This window comes from Corvus kubaryi, unplaced genomic scaffold, assembly GCF_017639235.1.
Source record: "Corvus kubaryi isolate FWS band 111438036 unplaced genomic scaffold, C.kubaryi_AGA036_p1.0 37397, whole genome shotgun sequence".
Classification (NCBI taxonomy): domain Eukaryota; kingdom Metazoa; phylum Chordata; class Aves; order Passeriformes; family Corvidae; genus Corvus; species Corvus kubaryi.
In genome coordinates, this window is record NW_024581136.1 from 2,180,044 (window position 1) to 2,197,404 (window position 17,361).

General features: G+C 38.9%; 1 protein-coding gene across 1 annotated transcript in view; it reads left to right on the plus strand.

Annotated features, from left to right (window-relative positions):
• CLSTN2 (calsyntenin 2) overlaps nt 1-17,361 on the plus strand; it is a 191,405-nt gene that overhangs the window by 129,848 nt on the left and 44,196 nt on the right. Inside the window, exons 6-7 of the mRNA XM_042042426.1 lie at nt 2,755-3,003; nt 3,544-3,665. Of these exons, the coding sequence (XP_041898360.1) occupies nt 2,755-3,003; nt 3,544-3,665 (371 nt within the window). The remainder of the gene's footprint in view (nt 1-2,754; nt 3,004-3,543; nt 3,666-17,361) is intronic.

Genomic DNA, 17,361 nt, shown 5'->3' on the forward strand with positions numbered 1-17,361 from the left:
CTTGAGTCATTTTAAAGTCAAGGAATTATTAGTGTTGTGCCTCAAAGCATTTTAGTAAGCATTCTTTCACCTTGTCACATGACAATAATAAAAAGTACAGACTGTCTAAAAGATGCCATTTGGACTACAAAAACATAGAATAAACCACGCTAAAAGAAATATAGGTTAAGGAGCCTAAAATATAGTGGAAAGATGGCTCTGGTGCTGTCTCCTTTCCCTCTAAATGTAGGTAAAACAGAAAATAATGGGATTGCTAATTCTCATATGTGGCAAATGGGAAACTGAGTCAGGGCAACACTGAGTATCAGACTCAAGGCCCTGCTCCAGCTAAGATCCTGCCCTCTCTCTGTTATCCTGGGTGGTGCAGCATTGCAAGAAGCTCAAAGAAAGTTGCTGATCTGATCAAGAAGTACAATTAGGGCTGGGTGTTATTTGGATGATTTGGTTCCAGCTAAGACAGCAGTCTGGTCCCTCAGCAAGCAGCATCACTGTGTGCTTATCCTGGCACAAAGTTTGGAGCCCAAATGTGCAGGATTGGGAGAGGAGGTGGGGCCAACTGCATAAATCACTTGTGAAAATAAACCCTTTTATATGCAAGAGGTGCCTCAGGGATCTCAGCCCAAAACTGAGCTTCATGCAGCAGTTCCTGCATTGTTCTGGAAGCATTTTTGGGAGAAAAGGGCATCAGGCACTACATTCTGGAAGAGCACTGATGCAATGATAAGGCTGTTCTGGGAACACCTCCAGACAGATCCTGTTTGCATTGTTCCAGGTCTGTCTCTGTACATGGCTGAGCAGCCTGGGACTCTGGCTGGATTTATTAGGATAGAAAAAGCATGATTTAGTCCAGCCAAGTCTTCCAAGCACATAATCCAATGGTTTTTCTCAGGGCAGGATTAAAACACACTAACAGGATGAGATTCCAAACTTAGCCATAAATCTCCATACAAATATGGGCAGATAAAGTGGAACCTGTTGAGCTTGGTGCTGGTTACACAAATGCTCTTGCACAAGCCTGACCTTAAGCTGGGTAAATAAGGTAATTTACCTGAGCACTCTGCTGAGTTTAACTAGCAATATGGAAGTGTTCGAGGCCAGGCTGGATGGGGCTTGAAGGTGCCCCACCTATGGCAGGAGCATTGGAACTGACTGATCCTTGAGGACCCTTCCACCCCAAACCATTCTATGATACTCTGACCATGAGAAAATTGCATTTTGGAGTGTATCCTTGGATTAATTCTAATAGAAAAAATAGATATTTCCAAATGTTTGTGGCCAGAGTAGATTGTGAGGGGTGAAGCTTCTCTGAGCTCATAATTTAACGAATACAACCATGTGCCCATTTAAAAATGTATTTTCTTTGATATAAACCGTGGTACAAGGTATTTCTGTTCCTCCTGGAAATTTAAAAAACTGAATATAAAAATTAGTTCAGAAGGAAAATGAGTGAGAAAATAATGATTTTGCTTGTGTCCTGTGCAAATAATTTTATTTTTAGTGATTGAGTTAAAGAAGAAAAAAAAGTTGATCCCAAATTGTGCCATCTGGATAAATTGAGTTTGATGTATTCCTGTTGGTAACGTCTCTGTATTAAGCAATGCAGTGTTGTGTATTATTCAGAATTTACAGTTTGTAAAATAAATAAACTTTGTCTCTGTGCTCAAACTATAAACCTGTAGGTGTTAGGTTTGGTATTTAAAATATCACTTCAAAATAGCCTCATTTTACAGTAATAAATTTTAGAGGAGAATCCAAGACATTCAGTTACAGAATAATGTGAATGTTTCCAAATCATTACTATAATACTTTTTGTTTAAAGTCCATATGATACAATTCTACACACTCTTGGTTTAAAATTCTGCATACCTGCAGAGATTTGGGATCTTTTATCTCTTCTTGGATGGTGAAGGCAGAATATCTTAGCAGGGGATTTTTTATGCTGTCACGGTTTGCTCACAATATTGTTACTTGGCAAAGCAGCAACAGGAACACAAAGATTCTTGGAATTGTATTTCCTTAATGCTAAATGCTGTCTTTCACCAGTAGGTAAATGCTCTGGGTAGCTCCTTACATGTTTTTAATAGTGCCTGGCAGCTGTTAAGCTGTAAGGAAACATAGAGCTGTGAAGAACTGTGCTATTTTATCAGACCTTGGCACCACGGTGTTTTCCATCTCGGTCTATCATTAAAGAACACATGGAGTTACAACCATCAAATATGTACCAGAAACCAGCACTGAAATGATATTACCTGGTCAGGGTGAATCCCCCCTGTGAATTGGCATTCCTACCAGAGTTATTGTGGATATCCATGTCTGTCTGCTGGACACTGTGTGGCCTGTCCTGCACTCATCCCCACCATGCTGTATTTTACCGCACGTCATCCCCACCTATCTTCATGCTGTCAGGGAGGGAAGATAAATGCAGAAAATTTGTTTTGACTCTTAGCAGATCTTGAAACAGCTGAAGAAATGTCATTAATGAATTTCAGAAAATAATGAACATTTCTGAGAAAGGTAACTTTACATTATTTTTTATAGTTTCCTGTGCACTACATTTAATCTAGAAAACTCTTTCTGGTTTACGATGGTTGGTATTTTATAACATTTCGGTGATTTGGCTTTGAGGCTGGTAGGGCCACTTGCGTAGTAAAATAGTCTAAAGAGTGTGAATCAGAACCCTAGCCTATATTAATATAATCTTCACAGCTTTTTCATTGGTCTCTCATCGTGTTATTCATGATATGTGATTTGCAGGAGCTTCCTCAGGTGCCATTGACCTATTACCATCTCCCAGTACAACAACCAACTGGACAGCTGGGCTGCTCATGGATAGCAATGACATCATTTTTAAATTTGATGGAAAGCAAGGAGCCAAAATCCCAGATGGAATAGTCCCGAAAAATTTAACTGATCAATTCACCATCACTCTGTGGATGAAACATGGACCTAGTCCTGGGTTAAGAGCTGAGAAGGAGACTATTCTCTGCAACTCTGACAAGACAGGTGAGTCTGTGTATGGAAAAGATGTTATGCAAAGGGAATATCAACAGCGGTAGAGTGTTGCCATCTCTCCTCATTTTGTTTGGTCTGAGAAAAAACTAATCTCAGATGGTGCCACTCTAAACATTGCTGACTTGAGAGCTTATTGAGGGGACTGATGACTGCCTAAATTTCAAACACAGCTGGGATAACATAGCTAGAGCGATTTCACAGAAATTAATTAATAAAATAATGAAATTATGTTTAATTTTTTTCATTATTTAGACTGGGAGAAACAGTTCTAATTCTTCACTGAAACTAGTTATATGAAATATGCATTTGGATTTGATTTATTAGCTGGGATAGGATGATTCCATAAACAAAGCTGATACGGCATAATTCAAGAAGATGCTCCCGGCAAGAACCATAATGATCCATGAGAAGACTCAGTTCTTTGGGGTTTCTCTTATTTGGCTGGGTGTTGTCTGTGTATGAGACTTCCAGACACAGCCAGAAGTGCTGCTGTGTGTGGGGTGGCTGAGCTGGGTGTGTCCCTCCCCGCAGAGATGAACCGGCACCACTACGCGCTGTACGTGCACAACTGCCGGCTCGTGTTCCTGCTGCGCAAGGACTTCGACCAGGCCGACACCTTCCGCCCCGCCGAGTTCCACTGGAAATTGGACCAGGTACTCCCTGCTTCCTCTTATCCAGGACCCTCCCTCCTCCTCATCCCCTTTAGAGAGCACAGGGAACGACCCAGATCCCAGAGCAACTGTTCTGAAGTCTGTCCGGGGTCTGTCTGGAGTCTTCTGCACTTTCACTGCAACTTCCAGCTGTTTTAACTCTAATTAGGGTCCACATAAAAAGAGAGAAATGAGTTAACTTTGTTGAGTCATTTTATGCAGGAGTTTTTTTTTTTTAATTGAGCCACTTTAAATGGTAAGTAGAGGTTTATATCCTTTGGCAGTGGAGGGAGACGTGACATTGCATATAGCTCCCTAAAAGTTTTCCATTTACCATTTTTAAAAAATCTGCTTTATCAGCACAATGGAAGTGATGGAAACCTTTTCAGTAAAGAGTATGCTGACACAGAAGGGCTCTTCTATTATATTGTAAATCCAATCTGCAGACCTTTTCTTTCATCTGCTGTGCTGTATGTAATTTCTCCTTATTATTAAGAGTATATTGCGAGAAAATTATTATTAAAGAGATAAGAGTCGCCTTTCATAGATTTATTAATTCTAGGCAGGATAAGGATCATTTGGATGAAAGAAGACAGACTTCAGCAAAGTACTGTTTTTTCAAAGCAAGTTTCTTCTTATCTTTGAGTCCAAACTATGCTATTGAAGATGAGCTATAGGATGTTTACTTTTCTAATTCACCTTCTAAATGCATATAAAAATGAGATCTCCATCGTGTTTATCAGATGAAAGCCTGTGGTGATCATAGCACTTGCTTTGCATGCACGTTAACCAGTCTGGAATCAGTTTCTGCTGTACTTGATATGAAATCTTACAGTGTCTAAAACAAATTTAAATTAAATCATATTGAAGATTGCAAGTCAAGAGTAACTGACATCACCTCAGGTAAGGCTGTTCTGAATGCTGAAGATGTATTTGTATTTCTAACTTTGTAGTAAGCATCTAAATTAATGATAATGCAAAGTTTGTGGGAAGTATTTCAATTTTGAAAATTGAGTGCAGCCAGCTTCTGTGTCCTTACAATAAGAGAAGAGCCAGTGTCCTCTCAATAAAAGAAATTTGTGTGTGTAACTCTTGTAACTTGGCCATAAACCTTCCTAACTACTACTGAAAACTCCTACATGATGGAAACCGGAGACAGAAAATATTTTTTTTAGGTTACTTGATTAATTTCCTTTCATTCGGCTGCTGTCAATTGATTTCCACAGTATATTTTCAGCTGTTGTTTATAGCTGAAAAAGAAAGTAAGATTAAAGTATAAATAAAGTTTGTTATGGGTTGTGTGCCCAGACTTCCATGAAGATAAATTTATATTGTCATGGTGATACTGTTGTAAGTTTTGTCATGAAGGGACCTCATAAAAATTGCTGCTTTATCTCTTCTTCATGCTCCATCTGGCCTATATGGTAGAGTAAATTAAAAGAAACTGAAAATAAAATATATGTGAATAATGGCTGGGAAGGAACTTGCATGGTTTTGAAGACAAGGCAGTGAGAAATTTTCACTATAATGTAGTAAAATGATGCCTTCTTCTAACTGTATACCCAGAGTGGTCCACCTTAGAAAGCACAGGGTATTTTAAAACCACATCATAAAACAAATTAGGATCCTACTCAATATGAAAAGAACCTGGGCTAGACTTTCAAGAGAAGATTAAGTTGATTATTTGCATATTTAGACACTGAAGTACCTCTGGAAATCTCACCTCCAGAGAGTTCATTCTGTAGTGGCATACTCTCTGCTTTCTTGTTTTTGTTATGTTAAGAAAAGCCTGGGAAGTGAGCTGTGCCCAGCTGCTGTCCGTGTGCCCCCATCTACACTGTGGGACAGGACTCTGCAGACAGGACAGTGCAGAGATGACTCTGCAAGACCCTCCAGGGCTTGGTCCCAAGCACAGCCAGAGCAGCGTAAAATGTGGCAGAGCACTTTATTGCTGAGCTCACTTTATGAGTGCAACAATGCAGAGATTGTTTTTGCTGAGAGGAATCCAGTGACCTTGGAAGAGGGTGAAGCTTGAACTGGTGAAATCATTTATCATTCTCACTGTGGAACAGTAAAATTTATGATACCAGCTGCTCTGGGCTCTATCTACTCCACAAGACTCCTCATTCTTTCAAGTCACTGACCAGGAATGTGAGCTTATTGTCATTCCAGGTCTAATTGAATTTTCTAGATCTCATTTCTGTGGTGGGTGAGTATGGCACACAGCTGCAGGCTCCATCCTTTTCTGGATACAGGGATCCACAGAACATTTTATACAGCTGCACCTGAGTGCACCTGAAGCCTCTTGGCACCGTAACAGCCTTGCGTAAGAAGTGTCTGGAACCTCCACATGACCGTGTCTGCCAAGTTAGCTCTGGGAAGATTTGTGTCTTTAAGTCAGTTCATAAACCTAAGGATTTATTTCCAGTATGGCTTTGAGTTTATTTAGCCCTATTTGTTACATTAATGGCCTTTCCTAGGTGAATTTTTAACTTCCTGTACTGATCCATGACCTGAGAGTGCCACAGCCCTGGGCAGACGTGCCTTTACCAGTGACCTGCTAGGTCCTCTGCAGAAGGTGCTAATGATCAAGGGTAACAGTCTACACTGAAGGTATCCTTGTTGTTTATGAGGAACATGGGAAAAAAAGAAATGTAGATAGTTTGGGATTTTCCCCACTTTCATCCTTTTGCAAAGTGTCTTAGTTGCGAGAGAATCCATTAGCAGTAATTTGGAAGTAAAGGAATAAAAAGAGCAATGTTAAAGAAAATCAGTGTCAAGTTTGTAATGCTGGGAAATAAAAACTGCAATAGATGCCCAGGTAGAGGAGGTTCCTTCCTTTTACTTATTTCCTTGTAAGCCCAGGTGTTTCCTTTGTTTCAGAATCATGACCTTTTTTCTGAGTTTCCCATTTAAAAGTTTCAATTGAGTATCACCATGTGTTTGTCAGCTTTTTTGTCATTTCTTTTCTCATACTTTAACTATTAGACACTTTTTAAACCCTATTACAAGAAGTTTTGTTGCCAAAGACAGTAAAATGCAACTAAATCATCATCTATTTGTCTCAAATGGATAGGAACATAGGTGTGATTTTAAGTGAATTATTTAGTTAGCCAAATATGTATTTGGGCCATTTAAGAATAGTCTTTGACTTTCTTAGAAAGCTGCAAACCAAACCAAAATTGTAGTTTGAATGATGAACCATGGCATTCAAGCCTTTGGTGGCAGTGGAATACATAACATTAAATAGGACAGTGTGTTTTGCATTCTGTCCAGCACAGGTATTACACTTGCCACACAAATATAAGGACAGTCAAGCCAAAAGGTGTTTTTCCTTCTCCTAAATCAATAGGATAGGAGCACTTTTTGTAGAGGGAAAAGGTCTCTGAGCCAGGGATGAACAATTTTTTCATGTACTTTATTCACAGCGCAACATTATTTTCAGGATGTTATCATTCTGCAAACAGTCTTCACGCCATGGGCAAAATTGATATTGATCCCATTAAAAACAGGGAATGCACTGCATGATCTGGAGTCATTCTAAGTCAGCAAAACCAGATAAATACGCAGAAAGTTACTGTTTCTTCACTAAGATGAGATAAATTGCTTTGAATAATCCACAACTAACCTGCAGTGCTTTTCATTGTGGAAAAGCCCCAAACAATTCCTTTTCTAACAGGAACTAGAGGTAAAGGTAGTGCATCTAAATCTAAGTGTGCATTTTGTCTTTGTGGGCACTGAACTGGAACTGCTGAAGGATCAAGGCAAGGCCTTGGTTTGCATTTCACCCCTTCACTGGCCACACACATGCACCAGGGGCTTCCCCCTGGAGAAAGCAGTTGTGGCCAGTCAAGCACTTCACTCCCAGCTCCTTTTTTAAAACAAGGTACTGCACAAGGACATGGTAGAGCAGGAACTGACTTTTGAAGGAATTTATGTTACGTGATTAGAGGGTAAAGTGAAATTGATTTGGTATCTGGACTCTTTTTTTTTATGGTTAAATTAGGTATTTCCATTAAATAACAGGATTTATGCTTGGAAGTTGTTCTTTTATGCTGGGTTTTTAGACATTGTTTAGAATTGTTACGTGCGTGCATTCAGTTTTGAGAAGAGCACCCTTCATGTAATGAAAACTGTGAGTGGCCTCCCTCTTGAGAGATTCAGAGAGAGAGAAAACTAGTGAATACTTACGGAAAGTACACAATGACCTCAGTCCTAGAGGGTTAAGGGTACACAGAGAGACAGGATGCTGCAAGTTTCCATCATCTCTGTGCGTGAAATTTCTCCTCTAGGTAAAAGTCCTCAGGCTTGCCAGTCCCATCCTTTTAAACATGATGCTCTATTTGAGTTAACTTTTTTTTTTTAATGATGGAGTTTAGTTGTTTATTACTTGAAGCTCAAAAGAGTTTCTTATGCTCTTAAACACTTAGTTTAGAATTTGGTATGCAGGCCTGCACTGTGTTGTGCATACATCTCTAATAAAACTGCGAAAAGAAATCAGTGAGGTGTTTTCCTACAGAGCCAGTAAGAGATAAATGATAAATGAATCTCACTGATTCTGCAACAGAGATGAAATAATTCCAGGACTTAAAAAGTCTTGGCAGCATCCCTGGCACCTCAAGTGCCTTCCATTACAGCCCTGTCTATTCTGATACACTTCATTGCCACTTTCCATCTTTAAATGCTATTTTGACAAATATTTATTCAGTGTCTTGCTTCAAAACAGTTTTTGGTAGCACAAGGATGAGTCACCAGTGATGATAAATGCCAAAAATATTCTTTGAGATCCCAACTGAAAGAAGCTTGCTTAATAGAAGTTTTTAATGCAACTGCTCTATCACTGATAACAAAATCTTGACAAACCAATCACGGTGGCTGTCCAGAACTTGCTTTATGACATACAGAAGTTCCCTTGGGCCACCTCTGAAGTATTCCCTACAATCTGGTGTGGGTTTGTGCATTTCTGATTTCTGCAGTACAACTTGGTGTGAAACACAGTAACTGCTCTGTGCTCCCGTAAAACTTCGATGACCTTAAGGAGCAACCAAGCTCAGTATTTTATAATTTCTCTATTTGCATTTGCTTGAAATTATTTGGACATTTTTCTGCATATTTCTGCTCTACATTTTGCAATTTTGTGACCTGTTTTATTACAGCTTTATTACACTGGTATGGAATTTTCACACCTGTTCATGATCAGCTACTGTTCCCAAAGACTTTGAATGAGCTGGGTTGACCCTTCTTAAATGATCCCTAATATGTGTTGTCCTTTGAGTCTTACATGGGCAACTGTTTTTCCCATATGTGGTTACGATCATTCCCAAGGCAAGTTAGAACTGTTGCAAACACCAAGCCCTTTAGCCCCTAAGACACCCAGTTCTCAATCAAAGCAGGAAAAAGAAAAAGAAGGAAATTCTGCATAGAATAAAAGGGATTTAAAACTGTCTATAGCACTATGAAATAATAAAAACTCTAACCTTCTTTAAGCATACTGTGGGAAGGCCCTCAAAATAATTTCATTTCTTAGAGAATATCTTGATATGGAGTTATTAATACACCTAAACAAGCTGGATTAAAGTGTCTGTTAATGCCCTGGTTCTACAGTACTCTGGGAACTCGGGAAATTTAAAGCCTAGAACCCAAAATCCCAATCAAAGTATGCTTTGAAGGTTAACAGTCACATTTACTTTATTTGTCAGCTATTTCTAATATTTCTATTTTACACTGTATGATTGATCACTTATGCCACCAGAATTTGTACAGCACACACACAAACTGTTTTGGAAATGTTCAAGATCTTGGGCAATTTCCTGAGTCCCCTCTGTTGTTTATCTTACAAGAAAAGTAGGTTGGCTTTGGAGCATTCAGGTGTTGTCTGAACAACACCTAAAGGTAGGACTGACATCTTTATCCTCCCAATGGCAGGTTAGGAGACAAAGAGGTTGTGTTATTAATAAATATAATTTATCCATGTGCATGAACTGTTTATTCTGGCCTTGGAGCCAGGGTTTCTGGACGTCTGCAGTTCAGGAAGAAAGTATGGTGGTGTTTTTCCACTGATTTACTTTGACATCTGGGTAGTCTCTTGACAATGTCAAAGCCTAGAAAAGCATATGTTCAAGCACATGACGAAAAATTATATAAAAATGCAAAACCGAGCAGTTTTCTAGTTCTGCAGTTAAAAACTAAACACAGGTTGCTGCCTAACTGCAGTCATCAAGTGTTACTGAACTGACATATTTGCTTGATGCAATTTAGCAACAAGAAAGGTGGATTATAATAGAATTATTTCATCATGAATGAACTACTGATCTAATTTACTAAGACACCTGGAAGTTACAGCATGACAGCACAAAGACATGCTGCAGCTACACTACATGATCAGGCTTTTCAGGTGCTTTATCTGTCAGCATGATTAAGCAATTTCATTATTTAAAGTTGTAATTAAGCCATCCGTATTTTTGAAACCCATTGTGAAAATCAGTATTACACATTATGAGTTTCAAGGCTACAAAAGCAGCTCACAGCTTGCATGCAAATCAGTTTGCAAACTCTTCCTGCCACTGCAGTGAAGTGTCCTGTGTCACTGCCACAAGTGAACGTACCTTAAATAGAATGATTCTTATTTGAAAGCTGCATTTTCTAATGCAGTTGTTTACTTGCACCAAATAAGAACTTGATCTCCTAATCTTCCCTTTCTATACTTTACCCAGTACATTTTATTTTCTTATATTTATTATTGAAATTGTAGTGGGGGTACATGCACAACCTTGGCACAGAGATACACTTTATATATCCCCTTAAATTTCCTTCCAGCTTTACCTATTATTCTCTAAGTAATGTCTAATATTCTAAAAATATATTATTATGGCTGCTAGTGGTTTAATAAAACTTATATCAGTCATTTGTCATGTGAAAGTAGCCGTATAAACAACTCCCCACCTAAGACTGTAGGAGTCATTTAGCTGTACTATGGATTTGTCAGTTCTCAATGTACCACCTCCCTAGGTCATCAAAATCAATATTCTTATTTACAGAGCTCCTGGGATGTATTAGGAATGACTGTGGTGGAGAAACCAAATGCATGATTTACATGAATTAGAAGAAAGATCAATTTCACTTTTCATAAAGAGCGCTACATTTTTAAAGATATTGACTGTCTTAAGACATAGATTAAAAAAACAATTTTTGCATTCACCTGGCTTTCAGAAGAATTGATATCTATTTGCCATATTGAACTTTTATGTTATTAGTGTGTTTATGTGCTGCAGAAAGTAAAAAATTCCTAAGGACTGCATTAGGCATCTGCAGAGCTGATGAGCCAGTGCTTCCACTGGTGTGAATCTGCACTGGCTGAGATTCCAAACCTTTGCTTCCTTACCAAATGGATATTCACTGTGTAAGAATAAAGGAGAATCAGCAGCTGTTAAATAAGATCAGGGTAACCGTGCAGGTTTTCAGTTCAATGCTACCAATTAAAAATGTAGTCTTGAAGCTGTGCTTGGATCCGTGAGCTTTGCCAGAGCATGGCATAGCCAGGATAACTTCAAAATTTAACATTAACCATTCTCTCATTAGTAATTATCGCCTGATTAGTTTACAAATAATTGTGAATCCGTTTATAGTTTGTAGCAGTATTAGTGCTGGCTAGGAAAATGGAAATCCTTATGAATAATTTCATGTCTTGAAAGCGTTTTTTACTTCAGGCTTGCATATTCTTTATAAGCAGGCAATGAACCCTACAGAAACTTCCTAGGCAGGCAAAAGCAGTCTCCTCACTTAAATTTTCCATGAGCAGAAGTTGTTTTCAAATGAAATTCTAAGTGCAACTTTAATGTTAGAAATTCCAAGTTTATTGAATCATAATTTTGGGAAAGTTCCTGGCATTCTCTGGTATTATTGATAGCTGTGATGCTTTTTAGTATTAGGGTTTTTTTAAGTAATTGCATATTAAAGTCATAACAAACCTTCATCAGCAAGCAAATTTCCCAAAAGAAGCATCACTAGGCCATAGAAGTTGCACAGAGTTCTAGTAGAGTATTATAACAAACCTTCCAATTTTAAAATATCCTCACAGCAGCCAGTTAAGTTCTTATTTCTAATTTACTCACAACTGCTTGAAAACAGACAAAAAGCTGCAGACTGATAGTGCACGGATCTTCCTCCCCCTGCTCTGGTGTTCTTCCAAATGGACAATTAATGGCATTGCAGACACTCCAGAATTTTACTGCATTTTTTCAAGCAGTTACTCAGAGTCCAGGGTCTGACTAAGTTATTTTCCAATCTTGCAGTGATTCTTTTATTACTGATTCAGTCTTATCCCTTCCAGTTTGTTTACTCCAATTAACCTGTGGACTCAAACCTGTTCAGAGTAATTTACTGTTGCTGTAATTGCATGCATGGCCTGCATGGCATTTTTTATTCTTTGCGAAGCGGCCTCATGCCCTCTCTCCCTGAGGCACCTCTGCCAACATCCGTGGATTTGGATGCGCTCCTGAGTGAGGGTTTGCTGTAATTATATGGCCAGCACAGAGACCCTGATTTCAAATTCAGCCTTTGTTTTCCGTATGATGAATATTTAACCAAATGTGGCTGATTTAATGAAAATTCTTGCAGTAACTGATCACACAGTGCTCAGCTATAGTAAATAGAAGGAGAACTGGGATCACAGTTAAGTGTATTACAATTCAAACATAAAATCATGTTATTAATCTGACTCGTGAGTGTGCAATAGGAGACCATAGTCCTGTGCGTGCAGAGGTGACAGGAAATGTCCAGTTTCTTTCAGGTAATGAGACATTGCTGAATGTCATACTTGGATTCCTTGCAGAACTGCTCTTGCTTTCCTTGACTGCCACTTTCTAGCCCAAATGGACTAATTGTGTTTGAATTTCAGAAATGCACAGCTCTCAGCTGGCAGACAATTCACCTGTTACCTTTATTTCTGCAGTTACAGTTGTTTCATGTCATGTAAGACTTCCATATGAATTGGTCTGGGTCTGTTATTACATACTTTAGGGGAGCATATTAGGATTTTTGTCCTTAATATTCAGATTCTTTTTCTTTAAGTTATTTACAGTTTTGAAAGCAAGCAAACACCTGACCTATTTGGCAAAACTACAAAGGCATATTTTTCAGTGGTTTTTTTTCCCTGAAGAACTTGTTGTCTTATTTCTAACAGTAGTAGTTTCAGCACCCATTTACCAATCAACAAAACAGTGTTTCACTGGGAAAATTCCAGACAGCTCAATTGTGAATAAATGTTTGAGCCTTTAAACAATTACTTTAATGAGATCCATAAAACGTTAAGGGCTTTTGCAACACTGATATCAAAAATGTCTTGCCACAGTCTATTTGTTTCATGTCCCTAACATCAGCCCAGAACTATTCTGGGATGAAGACCCTCAATGCTGACTTGTTTCCTCCCATAAAAGCACTAAGAACATGATCATGATTAGGGCTAAAAGCAAGCTGCATATTGACTAGATAACAGCATTCTCTGGCAAAGTCACAAATACAGCTGATAACTAATTACCTTACTATAGCATATAACATATAATCAGCCCGTCTGCAAAATGCCAGCTCTGTAATTAAAGTCCCAGCAGTCCCCATTTCACTAAAGAGACTATGCATAATATTTGGGTTGTTTAATTTCCTGACTTATCTCTATGTATAAATACAGAAGCACGGACATACAACCGTTCTTCACTTTACAGAAATTATTAAGGTAGCCAAGTATGACTCATTGCCACCTTTTAGCTGCATTAAAAACAAAATAGCATTTGCTTTTCCCTGCATTATGTCCTAATTGCCTGCTGGAACCAAAGTAAATCCAAGACTAATCTGTATGGGGAAGGAGCACCAATTTTCGCTGTGCCTTTGTGCTGCTGTAGCTGCCTCCAGCTCAGACTGCTGCAGTATCCAGACCTGCCAGAGTAGTGGGCTCTGGGCTGCACGTGATTCACCCCGTGGTTCCCTGGAGAGATCCTCTCAGTTCAGTGTGAGAGTTGTGTAAGAGCAGGGATTCTTTCATCCCCGATTTGCACTGTGCACTTTGAACAGAGCAAATAATCTTTCAAGTAAATCGCTTCTCCCAAAACGTGGAAATTGTGAAAGGTGTTTAACACCCGTGTCAGCTCTATCTGCCTTTGCTGAGCACGTTTAAAGCAACCCTTGCAAGCAGTCTCAGCACTTCCTTCAGAGATCAGAGCCTTTGAAGAGGGATTTGCCAGGTGATGGGAACCCTTCAAAGAGCCAGCAAAGGACAGGTCTGCAGCCCCAGGCAGTATCCAGGTGGGCTTTCTTCTGTGTGCAGACTGAGAATCCCAGTGTTTCCCAGATGGTAGCTGAGAGCTGAGGCATCAAGTCTGGATGTTTATTTAATGAATTAATGCCAGCACATAACACTTCCTGTGGAATGTGAATCGATAAGGGAGTGTAGTCCTTTGGTCTGACAGAAGTGAGTGATGTGAGTAGGTGGGACTGTGTGAGAGGGAGAAGACAGGACTTCTCTTCAGGAGGTGTTTTCAGAGCTGAGCACAAGTGTTTGCCCTCCAAAGCAAACAAGCCCCAGCTACCCTGTTTTCTTTGTCTCTGGGGTCTAGTTTGCATTAATCACAGTCTTTGTACCTGTATAACATTCTAAAAGCTGCCTGAATCAAGTGTTGTATTTGTTCAGACACCAGCAGCAAGGGAAGGATGTATCATCCTGCTTTTAACAGTGACAGCCTCCTTTTTCTTCATGCAACCTCCTTATGCTCAGAGAGAAAAAAAATCCTCAGTTACTGAGTACCCTTCAGGAGTGTGGCCAGAACTCCCAGTTGCCTCAGTCCTTGGAGCAGCAGTCAGTCAAGATGCCTGACTCAAATGTAACCTTTAACATTTGAGTATTAGCATTTCAGCCAGGTTTCCAGAAAGCAAACTGAATAAAACCCTGAATATTAATATTTGAGTGGTAATGGCAAACAATAGCAGGGCTTGTTTTGTATTAACACTCATAGTCTTTTTTTTTTTTTAATTAAGTCTATGTTTTGATTAAGTCTTATTAATAAACTGAAAAGTATTTGCTTGGTTTTCTAGCAAATAATGTGTGTTTCAGGAGGTGTGTTAAATGGGCATTTCATTTAGTTTATGACCACAATTCCATTTGCAGACAGAGCCCTCCAAAGAGTGAAAAATAAGTTTGTTGCCAATCTCTTAACAGAAATATCTAATAGGTAGAATCCCTGCATGTGTCACCTAACAAGAAGGCAGATCCTGGAGATGAGAGAAAGTGATTTAAATTCCAGATAAGATTCAAAGATGAATGATGAGGCCTCATGAGTATGAATTCTATGTGTGCTGTCTTGAGGAGGGAACAAACTCACAGACCAAAAGCTCATTTCAGCTCTCTTTGAAGTCAGGTTGTTCGAAAGCCCACACCTTTTCAGTTTTGGAAAGGACATTAATAATGCAAGAAAACAAGGCTAACATAATTTGGGCCTCAGTGTACATGAAAACATCCCTAATCTCTGTGCTCCCTTCCCAGTGATGTACTCAGGAACATAATGGATGCCATTTGGAAATAAAACAGTTTTATGCTTTATAAATGCACTGATAGCTGAAATTCAAAAAATTAATTGAACACTTCAATAGATAATGTCAATCAGGTATCAGGTCTCAGATTAGGAAATAAAGGAGGTATTTGGGCTGTTTCAGTTAGGTAGGAGCTCAAAGGATCGGGCGGGTTTCGTAGTTCTCCTTAATATTATTCTGATTTGCTAAGTGGTAAACGTGTTCTGTTTGTGAATAATTCCCAAAGATATGATCTCCCCAGGTCTTTGCATTTTTTCATCTCTGATCATATACATATACATTTGGGTATATAACATTTATAGTCGCTTTTGGAGTTTAAAGAGATATTTAGCAGAAAATTTATACTGACAAATCACAGATCAGTATCTGGCATATAAATAAAATAATCATAGAAGCCCTTTAAATTAGGAGGCAGGAAATTAAACTTGTAGTGTTTATTCTGGCTAAGACTTTGGCTGATCTCTTTATTCCTCAGATTCAGTTGATTCAAGTTGATCTAAAAAAACGTCCCCATGTTTCATTATAAGGGAGAAAGTGCATTCATCTCGGAGTATTGATCATTCTTTCCATTTAGATAGGAGCAGTTTTCCACCCTGGTAGGAGCAAGGCAATATTTTATTGAGCCTGACAAGCTGCAGCATCCGTAGTGGGAGGTACAGTGCCTCTCTCTTCCCTTGCTCTTCCTGCTCTCCTCAGCCTTAGAATTTCAAGGGCAAATCCAAGCTGGCAGTGGCCATGCTGCATCTCTGAAGCAAAGTTCTTTGCGTTATCCTTAATGGTTTTATTTTTATTCCCTGACATCAGGGGACTTTCTGCCTTTTGTTAATTTGTGATTGATTGGTGTTAATTAATAGAAAAATAAAGGGAATTTTTAAAAAAGGAAAAAAGGGAAATAATACTACCAGGATGAGTTACTGTTCAGTAAAGCTTCCTGTTACAGGTAGTAAAATATTGTAAGAAAAAAGAGCAGATAAAATAGCAATTACTTGGTTTGTTACTTATTTGTTTAAACAATAGTAGAGAAACCTGGAAAACTTTTTAAGTGGTCTGTTCTCCTCCCGGCTGTCTCACTTCTGCTGGCAGTAGTGCTGCTCCCTTCATTGGGTATCTGACAGCTTCAGAAGGGAATATTGCTTCTGAAACAGGAGGCCACTGCCCTGCTCCCTTTATAACTGTCCTTTGCAAACCAGCCCTCAGCCTAGAAAGCCTGGAAAGAGGCATGGCCCAGTCCAGAGCACCACATTCAAATAATGTTAACTGGGCTTATTCACATGAAGCAGAGAGAGGATGAGAGAGATTAATGGCCAACAAAAATGTCCTTACTGGTGAAGAATAACCAACATCCATCCTAAGCCCATGAAAATTTCTTTATGGGACCATTATAACAGTTTATATAAATTATTTTCCTTTTTATTACCTACGAAGAGTTTGTTATTTGGTAGGTGAAGGAATATCAATAGTAACTTTAATAGTAGAGTTAACAGGTGTCAGTTTTCATTAGCTGTGTATCACTTCAATAGTTTAGTTTAAATTTCAGTCCAACTCAATTATTAAATACTTAGTTTCTGAAAATGTTTTTTATCTTTGTATGCTCTGATAATGTCTCTTTCTTTAACAGTTTTTAAATCAATTTATTCTGATAGGAGCTGTTGAATGTACCGTGAAGTCTTTACAACTAGAACATTTACGACTGGTAGAATAGTACTAATTGGTCTAAGAAAATATTCACATCGATATGAGCTGTTTGGAGTTTATTCATTTCAGTGATTATACCATGTTGACTTTCTAAAAACAGTGTTCCCTTTTTACTTTAAAGCTTTAGAAATACGTAACTGTTCCACAACCCTGTTTCCAAATGTTTCACTCTAGGTTGTTGTTGGGATTTCGGGGATTGTCCCGGGATGACTGAGAGATGTCACAGAGATGATTTATTGCAGAATCAGTCTCATGTTTATTGAAGGCTGAGGCAGGAGAGATATTGTGAACAGCATCTCTAATATCAAGAGCAGCAGTTTCAGTAGCAATAGCAAAAGCAAAAGCGGTGGCAGCTGCAGCAGGCACAGGTGCCAAGGTAGCAGCAGCTGCGGCAGGTCCAAAAGCTGAGGTAGCTAAAAGCAGCTTTTTT